Source organism: Pyxicephalus adspersus, chromosome 12 (genome assembly GCF_032062135.1).
Source record: "Pyxicephalus adspersus chromosome 12, UCB_Pads_2.0, whole genome shotgun sequence".
NCBI lineage: Eukaryota > Metazoa > Chordata > Amphibia > Anura > Pyxicephalidae > Pyxicephalus > Pyxicephalus adspersus.
In genome coordinates, this window is record NC_092869.1 from 22,202,332 (window position 1) to 22,213,055 (window position 10,724).

The following is a 10,724-nucleotide window of genomic DNA, read 5'->3' on the forward strand; positions in this document are numbered from 1 at the left end:
GAAAAGGCAGCCCTGTTTCTATAGACACCAGGGGGTCCTGAGGTTTGAACTGGTGTTAGCCAATCAGAGTTAAGCAGGGGAAAAGCGGGACAGAGGAAACGGAGGGGGACAAGGCAGCAGCGGTATGGAATAGAAGGGAATGTAAGTGAGGATGGAATAGGAGGTGACCTGAAGGGCCGCTCTACAGTCTCAGGCAGAAGACTCGGTAAATGGAGACTGGGAGCTGGTATTGGGAAGAGGACTATGAGGGCTGTGTGTAGTGTGATATGAGTGTAGAGGTACCGTATAGTAACATAAAGGCTGAGTTACTGAACAATTGCAGCTTTATTAAGCAGTGGGCATAGAAAGTGTTGTGTGAAGGTTCTGTCCTAGATACAGAGGGTTTATGTAAGGTTTATATAGAATCAGGCTGGAGGTAGCTCTCTACACAATCCATATCAGAGCATTCCAACATGAAGCAATCCCCTGACTATCACAATCTGGCCAAGCTGGCTGTTATTCAGCATCTTCGTTCATATGGAATCAAAATAAAACACTGGAACTCCAAACAAAGGACGGACGCTGGGAAGGGCTCGTCTGGTACCGTACAAAGTGTAAGTGTTTGGTTCCTGGTAATGTGATTGTACCCACATCTGTTAGTTCTGATCCTCCTGGATCATACGGACCAAGGGCTTGCTTGTCAAATGCTGCATGTACTATCCAAATGGTAAGCGCAATGTTTGAGAAGAAGCTTCATGTCAAAACAAAGGCCCATTGTAGGAAATAGGCAGCCTGCGGACTGCCATGTGTACTACACCTCCTAAAGTCCATGAGAATTTGCTGACTTGTGCTCCATGTACATTTTAAAAAGCAGGAAAACAATGCCTGTCAACATGAGCATCACGTGTGGAGATGGCCGCACTTACACAATGCACCTTTTCCTACATATTACACATGGTAACACACATGTAGAACACACTATAGTAGTCTTCCTACATATTATACATGCTAGCACACTATGGACTCATTTGCTACATATTATCATACATGGTAACACACATGTAGTGTAGGCTATGGACCTATTCCTTAGTGGTTGGCACTCTGGCCTTTGCAGCGCTAGGTCTCAGGTTCGATTCTCGGCCAGGACACTATCTGCATGGAGTTTGCAGGTTCTCCCCGTGTTTGAGTTAATATTTCTCTAGGTACCCTGGTTTTCACCCACATCCCAAGAACATGCAGTTAGGTTAATTGGCTTCCCCCCAAAAATTGACCGGAGGCTGTATTAAAGACAAATGACTATGGTAGGGCCATTAGATTGTGAGCCCCTTTGAGGGACAGCTAGTGACATGACTATGGATTTTGTACAGCGCTGTGTAATATGATGGCGCTATATAAATACTGTGTAATAATATCATACATGAAAGCACACATGTAGAGCACACTACCTCTTCATACATATTATCACTCATGGTAACACACATGTAGTGTATGCTATGGACCCATTCCTACATAATATACATGGTGGCACACATGTAGAACACACTATAGACCACCTCCTACATATTATCATACGTGGTAGCACACATGCATGCCTTTATAGATTCCTAGGAACACCCTAATCTGAAAGTATGGGACTACTTTTTATGCAACAGTAAAATGTGTGTAACCGCAGAAAAACATTGGTGTGAATAGACCCTCATTTAGCAGATAAGGCCAGTAGATGGGTAGTTGTATTCTAACACAACTGTGCATCTTATTTTTTGGTTTGAATAGTTAAGATTTAAAAACCCGTGTTGTTTTCTTTTATGCTGTGTGTGTTATTGGTAAGTTACCCCTTCCTGTCCCTGAGAGGCAACAGGAAGTGAGAAAAAAAACTCCGACTTTCTATCTCTTCCCTTAGACAATTAAAGCTGTGTGCACATATGTCAGATGATTCTCACCTGACAGAATGGTTGTGCTTATCTTGGTCAAAAATATGACGTATGCAGCATTCCCCCAATGTTGTTCATCAGTCCTCCACAGATGATTAGTAAACAACTGATCAGGACTGCTGGTGTCTATAGAGGAGAGCACAGGAGCACTCACTCCCCCTTCCCTCTCTATTGAAAAGTTTGATAGCTGGGTGGTGCTCAGGTAGCTAAGAACATTTATTGCAGACATCATTTGTCCCTTACTGCAATAAACACTTGCCTGTGGATTTTTCAAATGTGTAACTTTAGTTCACAGCTGCCTTCAACAGCTTTGCCTCTTCTAGCAATTGACAACTAATTTCCAGATGTTGCAAGTAGCATCCTAGAATACAGGATCAACTTTAAAGATTTATCACTATTTATCATTGAAGAGATCTAATTAATGTCAATGACAAGCAGCATGGGGTAAATGGACCTGATGATAGATGTTGGAACCAAACTGTAACCATTGCAGATTAGTCCCTGTACACCAGCCCTAAACCTGCTAACCAGGGTTACAAATAGAAAAACCTATGCAGTGATCTTTTATTGAAATAATCACTTGGTAGTCCAATAATAGAAAATCAGTATTGAAAATGCTGTTTATGTATATTAGTTATTTTGATGCATTCTTTTCTGATCAATGTCTTATCTGTATACCTTCAAACATGGCTGGTAAATCTAATCTGACTCAATTTGCCTTTAATTTTGCATGACTTGCCTAAATATCACATAAAATTGTATACGGGTTCATCTTTTTTTTACAGTTTGGTAGGAATAAATACTGTGCCCTTAGGTAAACTTTTCAAATCTTCAGATATGTGGAATGTGTTGTGTACAGTGCAAATGTTGGCGGTGGTTCAGGTTTAGACTTGAAGCAACCACCTGGCTGTTTTTGGGTGGCTAAAGAAAGCTTAGGTCACAAATACAGGACTGAACACTTTTCCAAAAAATGCTAGTTTTGCTGGATGTAAAGCTGATCTCTTTTTCTTCACCGCTTCACTAGTTTGTCAGGCAACTAAGAAAAGCATGCAGATGATAATGTCAAGATTTCTGGAAATTATATGAATAAAAATACGCAATTGTACTGGCTTCATAATTCTTCATAATGATACAAAGCATTTCTGTAAAAATGTATCTAAAGCATATGTTTTCGGCTGACCAAGGTGTCTTCTGGCTCACAAGCTATGTTTCACCCAGCCCAACATTTACCAAACCATCATAGTCCTGGACATTAAACAGGAACCCAAGGAGCAAATCAGCTATTAGGTCCCTGTCAGCAGTCTGGAGTAGTGAGGCTTGGGGGACCACTGCCTGCAGCATAGCATTCTCCTTTGTTTCTAGTTTGGTGGTTGGAACCTTGACATGTTGGGCTAACAGTTGGTGGATTAGGTGAAGCCCGGCTGGTTAAAGATTTAATTCAGGAGGAGAGAGGTGCTGCACTGATGAGAAGGTGGAAATGTGGGGGACAAAACTTGAGGGAAGATGAAAATGTCAGCCAAAATGCTTTTTTACCAATTCAGGCTAAGGGAGTTAGGCTTTGTCTACAGGGACGTTTTCCCCAGCGTTTAACCTGAGGCTTTTAAAGCCCATGTTTGAAATTCCCATGCATTCCAATTGGCTAATCTACACCGGGACGTTTCCTTGAGGCACGTTTATGAGTGTTATCTATAACGTTGCTTGCAACGTTTAAAACATTAAAGCGCATAGTTAACACTGAAAAACCCGGATAAACGCTTCTGTTGATTTTAATGGGACATTTTCTGGCATTTAAAAGGCACTTAAAATGTAAACATGTAGACCCAGCCTAAGTCTACGTACACACGTCCAATGGTTCTTGTCCGATAATCGGCTCAGGGCCGAAATCGGACGAGAATCTGGCGTGTGTACAGCGGCCATCGTCCGAATGACCGTCCTGGCGGATCCATGGATGATGGACGACGAACGATCTAAATGGAAATGAAGGAGAGCGCGCAGCAGGGTGCTGCTTTGTCGTTTAACCTCTCCCCTCTCCATAGAGTGGTGCTGTATGTATAACCCTCAATCATGCATCGTGCAGTCCCTAGTCGCTGGAAAGGATCGTGAAAGATCCTTTCCAGAGACAATTATTGCACGTATGTATGTAGCTTTAATCAGCAACTGACAGTAAGCTTTAAAATGTCGTCGTCTTCCTCTCTCTAAATCAGTCTTACCAGCTTCTAGAGCCTAAAAACTTGGTCTTTCACTGAGATCTAGTCAATGATGACACATAAAGGGCGAGCACAGCTGGACACCCTTGGTGCTTGCTGTAAAGAGGAAAAATAGTAATTTGCTCAAATAACTTTATATTGCTAGCTATTTGTTCAGATACCTGTTGGCTAGGGCAATAAATGCTTTTATGTGCTACCATATTCAAACGTGTTTATTATTTTCTTTTTGTGTTGAGTCTTTAACTGTTTTATTAATGTGCAATATCCCAATATAAGGAAAATGTGTCTCTGTGTGCCGGAAGACTCCTAACACTCCCTGCAACAGGAAGTGTGATCATGCTCTAGACTTGAATCTGATTATTGTTAAGATATTCATACATACAAGGTTATACATTTGTATCCCTCCCCTGTTATGTCTTATAATTGCACTCTAAAGTAAATGAGCCTTTTTGTATGTCTGACACAGTACAGATTTAGGATAGTTATGGTGATGTGATCAGAAGAGGAAAAATCTTTTAGGCTGGTTATTGTGCCTAAAAATATATCGTGTATGACTTTTTGGAGGGGCACCAGTTGACATGGCCAGGTTCAGTCATGAAAAGAACAATACCTTGTCTATGAAGATAATAAAATTGTGACTTGTGCTAAACTAGCAGAACTTTTTTGGCTTTCCTCATCTTTGTCCATATGAAAGTGATAAGACTAGGCCCATGTAACCAGCCTCCTGGGATACTTATCACATACCTCAGGAGGAGGTGGGCTGCTTTTTTGCACATGCCTGAGACCAGGCAAGCCTTCTTGTAATGTAATATGGAGAAAGACCCGTCATCCAATCTTGTGTTGGGTTTGGGTGATGTGAGAAAGGTCCAAGAAGAAAGGAAATGGAGGCGTCGGGGGAAAAAAGAGGTAAGCTGAGACAATGCACAACTTGCTGAGCTTAGTTTGTGGATGGATTAGGGGTTTTCACAGTAAAGGTAAGTCATTTTTTTTTTTTGTGGGGGAGGCGGCAAATCATGTTATGTTTCTATGCAAAAAAGATTTTGGTTATACATGGTGTTATTCATATTTATCCTTGCTCAAAAACTTTTTTTCTTTTTAGGGAAAAATCTTTGGAGTACCTGTGCATTCCCTACCACACTTGTTCATTCCAGAGTATGGAAACATTCCATCGTGAGTAATAATATACCAAATATTTGTATTACAATCGTGGACATTTAGGCCTTTGTAGACATAAAGCCAAAACTTTTTTTTTTTCTTTTTTTGTCATTTTGTATAGAGTAGGAGCAGTTTTGTTTTTTGAGTGGATGTCTTTCCACAGTGAGAGATATGCCATTCTATGATAAAAACCTTAGAGGTTCCATCCCCTTACCATTCTGGCCAAATCTAAAATAAAAGGTTGTACTTTAGCAATGATAAACTCTCGTTGATCTGACAAAGCCTTGGTTCCCTCCTCTGAGAAAAAGGTTGGCTCCTGTGCCGCTTCAGTGTTTATCGTGGTAGTCACAAAAAAAGAAGGCAGATCCAGGTTTCTGTGCTACTCATGGGCTTAGGTCACTGTCTTTGGCAAATCTTAAAGTAATTATTTCATGTTAACGAAAACAAAAAAAACATTGCTGCCAGCGCCCCAACTCTGCCTGAATGTCGGCATCTTTTAATAAATTGAATAAATCTTTTTTTTATCATTGAAGTTCAATATTCAATTTTAGTGCAAGGTTCATGTATAGCTGATATTGCTTATTTTGCTTTTTTTTGTTTTTTTTTTCTTTTAACGAAAAAACTTTTCAACAAGTGTGATGGTACTTTCTTTCCAGGTTCCTTGTTGAAGTGTGTAGGTACTTGGAGAGCCATGCTCACACTGAAGGGCTTTTCAGGAAGTCTGGATCTGTTGTGCGACAGAAACTGCTAAAGGTAAAATTCTTTCTATAGTAGGTTCACATGTCTATTTGCCCCTTTACATTTACTACCTATTTCTCTGTTGCTGATACTTCTGTCTGGGTTTCATCGAAACAAATGTTGCATTCAGCAAAGTTATGTTATCAAGAATGTGAGGATGAAAACCAATTAGGTATTCAGTGATTTGTTTTTAAATGTTAACATAACTGATTTTAGTGGGGTAATGTGCATGGTCTACCGTGGCATTGAGAGTCTTTAATCTGAAGTCATGCAACTGCAATGGTAAAGATGCTCTTCATGCGTATGTTTCTCTTGACATTTGTCTCATTGCTTTCAATAGAATAAGCTTGATGGAGGTGATCATGACCTCTCTGATGCTCCTCCATGTGACGTGGCTAGTATTCTCAAACAGTTTTTCCGAGCGCTACCTGAGCCTATACTTCCTGCAGATTTACAGGATGCACTATTCAAGGCTCAGCAACTGAGCAGTGATGAGGACAAGACCTCTGCCACCATGCTGATATCCTGCCTAATGTCTGAAAGGGCAGTATCTATCCTACGATACTTTTTTCATTTTCTGCAGAGTATCTCTATGAGGTAAGGATTTTACTCTGGGTATATGTTCAGATGTACAAATATCCATGGTCTGCTTTTTTTAATTAGTTGTACTTTTTATTAAATAATTACTTTATTTAATGTGCCCTGCAGATCTGACACCAACAAAATGGACAGCAGTAACCTGGCTGTAATATTTGCTCCCAACCTTCTTCAAACAAGTGACAATGAAAAGATTTCTGCAAGCACTGAAAAGAAGCTGCGTATTCAGGCAGCAATAGTGCGAACTCTTATAGACCAGGCAGCAGATATTGGTGAGACTTAACGGTTTTATTGTAACCTTGATATATTTTTTTTAAGTCATATTGAAATTGCAGTGTGACATAATCATATAATATAAAGCTGTATCCCAAACCCTATTTGACACACAGTAATGTCTTCTAAATGTGTGGGTAAAAAACACACAATTTACCCATACAGTATTTCACAGTACCTTAGTGCTGGTATTGTGACTGTTTTATTAGGCCATATCCTGATCAGCTAAAGTACTGTACACCTGAGAAAAAATATTTTGTTGCTTGCAGTCTTCTGTTTTCTTTATTTGACAATTAGAAGCCCATTTCCTTAACTCCATACAGCAACAAGTCGCAGTGGGAATATGAGTGTGACACAATCCCCCTCAGCACAGGCTTCCAGGGAAAGTGTATTTGAACCAGAATGACTATTTTGGGGACCTTTCTGTAAAAATCCTTTTCCATAAAGTAATATTGTGGCAAAACTATTGGAGTAAAAGGGTAAAATTTACTTCCTGCTTTAAAGCACATACATACATTTCAGTGGTGTAACCCTTTCGCTGCCAATGATGTAAAGTAATTTAACCCCCCTAGCGTTCTAATTCTGTCCATATTTCCACGCAAAAAGCGTTTACATTTTTTTGCATGGAAATTTATTTTACTTTGTAGGCCTATAATTCTTAGGCATAACTCACTGAAATATGTCCAATATTTAATAAAATTATAATAAACTTTAAGTCAAAAAACACAAATTTGTTAAAATAAAAATTGATACATGTAATATAATTGTACAGTAGCATATATAGTGTGTGTATATGTATCCCTGCCGGCTGGAGATCGGAAGAATAGGACTTGTCCCGAAGACCTGCGGAGACCAGCAGAATGCCGGGGGACGACAACGGAACAAGGTAAGTGGGTTTTTTTAATCTTTAGCAACCCCGTGTGTGACTCGGGACACGTTTGGGATGACTGCTTGGGGCTAAAAAAATTAAATCTCGCTATGTTAAATGCACATACATGCAAAAAAACCTGCGCCAGACATGTACAAAAATAATGGTTGTAACACACATTTGTGGTAGGTTTCCTGTCAGGGTTTAACACACAAGGCCTTTGGTGTTCTAACTAAAGAAGAGTCATTATTAATATATATTCATAGTTGAAATGTTAATATTTACATGTGATGTTTAGTATGACTATAGTAATAAGTATAAACCGTTTATTGGTGGTCTGTTTCACTTTGATAGCAAAGACTGTTCTTTTGGCCCACAATAACCAGTCAGGTTAAATTCCACACCTGGATTATAACCTTTAAAAACCTATAAATTGAATATAAGGGGCGAACTGTGTGTGGTTTTTTTTTTTTTTTTTTTTTTTTTTTTTTTTTTTTGCTTGTGGTTTAGATCTTGCAATGTATTAATGTTTTGTTTTTGTAGGGTGTGTGCCTGATTTCCTTGTTGAGAAAATACCAGGCATGCTGGGAATAGATGTTGGCTCTGATACCCCTGGAGCGGAGCAATCAGAAGAAGGTGATGTAGATTCTCCTGGAGAGAGGAAGCGCCGTAGAAGGAGAAGTGTTGGAGGTAAGGTGTCAATCCAGAGTCAAAAACATGTTGACCAATTGATGAAGACCGAGCCAACAGTTTTTGATATAAATGTCCTTTAGAATTGTAGTATAGCATTACAAAAATATGTGCACAGTATAGCAGTTTTTCACTTTGCTAAGCTCATATATTTAGAAAATGTTCCATAAGTTTACAGAGCACCGGGTATTTATCCCTTTAAATGAGACCTACAGGCAAGATTATTTGTGTGTAAATATCTATGTTCTGTTTATTTAGACTTGAGGGACATGGCATTAATGTCAAGCTCAAACAGAACTTTTTTGGAAAATGTGTGTAAGTGTTATAACTTGGTTTTCCTGTAAAAAATCTTAATTTGCGAGTCCATAAAGGAGATTCTCTTGCTCTGACATTGGGAAGGGAGTTTGGAAGAATGTGTAAATTTATCCCATTTGAACACAGATGGCAGTAACGCTAGCAGAAGCTACCTGAGGAAAAAAAACATTTGTTGCTTTATCCTTTACATCATTGCTACTAAAAAAATGTTATTGTGGAAGTGGATTACAGGGAGATAGATAACCACTTTGTGTAAAGCCAAAATGTCTCCCATTTCTATCCACTACTAATAAATGGAGAACTAATGTGTCATTTTATTTTTGTCTGCAACTCTGCCTTAAATATACAGAATCTATTTCACAATTCTTGTAAGAGGAACATACATCTTTTGTATAATGGGAACTGTATTCGTGGATGACATTTGTGTGTGTGTAATATATATATTACACACACGACAATCGAAAATCAGGCCATTGATAATCCGCTTCCTTCAGTTTTCCGGCATGAATTTTAGAGCACATTTTCAATACATGGACTACAGTACACTGTTTGGCCACTGATGTTTTGATGGCACTGTTCTGCAGAAACAGCTGTTAGGTCTTGCTTACTACACTAAATACATGGAAGTTTGCCAGATGTCCACAGGTGCTGCGAGAGGAAAGCTGGCCTGTGTGTGGAGGTAAGTATAACTTTCAAAGATTGGGAATTTGCCAGATTTTTGAATGTCAAGTGTGTGTGTGTGTTTTTATTTATTTATATATATAGTTGGGTCCACAAATATTTGGACAGAGACAACTTTTTTCCAATTCTGGTTCTGTACATTTCCACAATTAATTTTAAATGAAACAACTCCGATACAGTTGAACTGCTGCAGACTTTTAAGCTTTGATTCAGTGGATTGAAGAAAAATATTGCATAAAAATGTGAGGAACTAATGCTTTTTTTTATATACACAATCACTTCATTTTAGGGGTTCAAAAATAATTGGACAAATAAAAAGCTGAAAGTAAAATGATAAATTCTAATACTTGGTTGAAAACCCTTTGCTGGCAATGACAGACTGTAGTCTTGAACTCATGGACATCACCAGATGTTGGGTTTCCTGCTTTTTAATGCTCTACCAGGCCTTTAGTTGCTGTTTGTTTGTGGGCCTTTCTGTCTGAAGTTTAGTCTTCAACAAGTGAAATTCATGCTCAGTTGGGTTCAGAATTGGCCATGACTTGGCCATTCAAGAATATTCCACTTCTTTGCTTTAATAAACTCTTTGCTTTGGCTGTATGTTTTGGGTCATTGTCTATCTGTATTATGAAACGCCTCCCAATCAATGTGACTGTATTTAGCTGGATTTGAGCAGACAGTATGTCTCTGAATTCATTCGTCTGCTTCTGTCCTGTGTCACATCATGGATAAACACTAGTGTCCCAGTGCCACTGGCAGCCATGCATGCCCAATCCATCACACTGCCTCCGCCATGTTTTACAGATGTTGTGCTATGCTTTGGATCGTGAGCTGTTCCACGCCTTCTCCATACTTTTCTTGCCATCATTCTGATAATGGTTGATCTTGGTTTCATCTGTCCAAAGAATGTTTTTCGAGAGCTGTGCTGGCTTTTTTAGATGTTTTTGAGAAAAGTCCAATTTAGCCTTTCTATTCTTGAGGCTTATGAGTGGCTTGCACCTTGCAGTGTACCCTCTGTATTTACTTTCATGGAGTCTTCCCTTTATGGTAGACATGGCTATCGATACGCCTACTTCGTGGACAGTGTTGTTCACTTGGTTGGCTGTTGTGAAGGGGTTTCTTTTCACCATGAAAATGATTCTGCGATCATCCACCACTGTTGTCTTCTGTGGGCGTCCAGGTCTTTTGGCGTTGCTGAGCTCACCAGTGCTTTGTTTCTTTCTCATGATGTACCAAACTGTAGATTTTGCCACTCCTAATATTGTTGCAATTTCTCGGATGGGTTTTTTCTGT

The 10,724-nt window shown here is 39.3% G+C and overlaps 1 protein-coding gene across 2 annotated transcripts in view; it reads left to right on the top strand.

The window, feature by feature from the left end:
- ARHGAP11A (Rho GTPase activating protein 11A) overlaps positions 1–10,724 on the top strand; it is a 21,927-nt gene continuing 11,203 nt past the window's right edge. The window contains exons 1-6 of one of the 2 annotated variants that reach the window (XM_072428945.1): positions 1–593; positions 5,217–5,287; positions 5,929–6,025; positions 6,351–6,607; positions 6,719–6,879; positions 8,292–8,438. In XM_072428945.1, coding sequence (XP_072285046.1) covers positions 453–593; positions 5,217–5,287; positions 5,929–6,025; positions 6,351–6,607; positions 6,719–6,879; positions 8,292–8,438 — 874 coding nt within the window. In that variant the 5' untranslated portion in view covers positions 1–452. The remainder of the gene's footprint in view (positions 594–5,216; positions 5,288–5,928; positions 6,026–6,350; positions 6,608–6,718; positions 6,880–8,291; positions 8,439–10,724) is intronic. The other variant, XM_072428946.1, reaches the window with a different exon arrangement.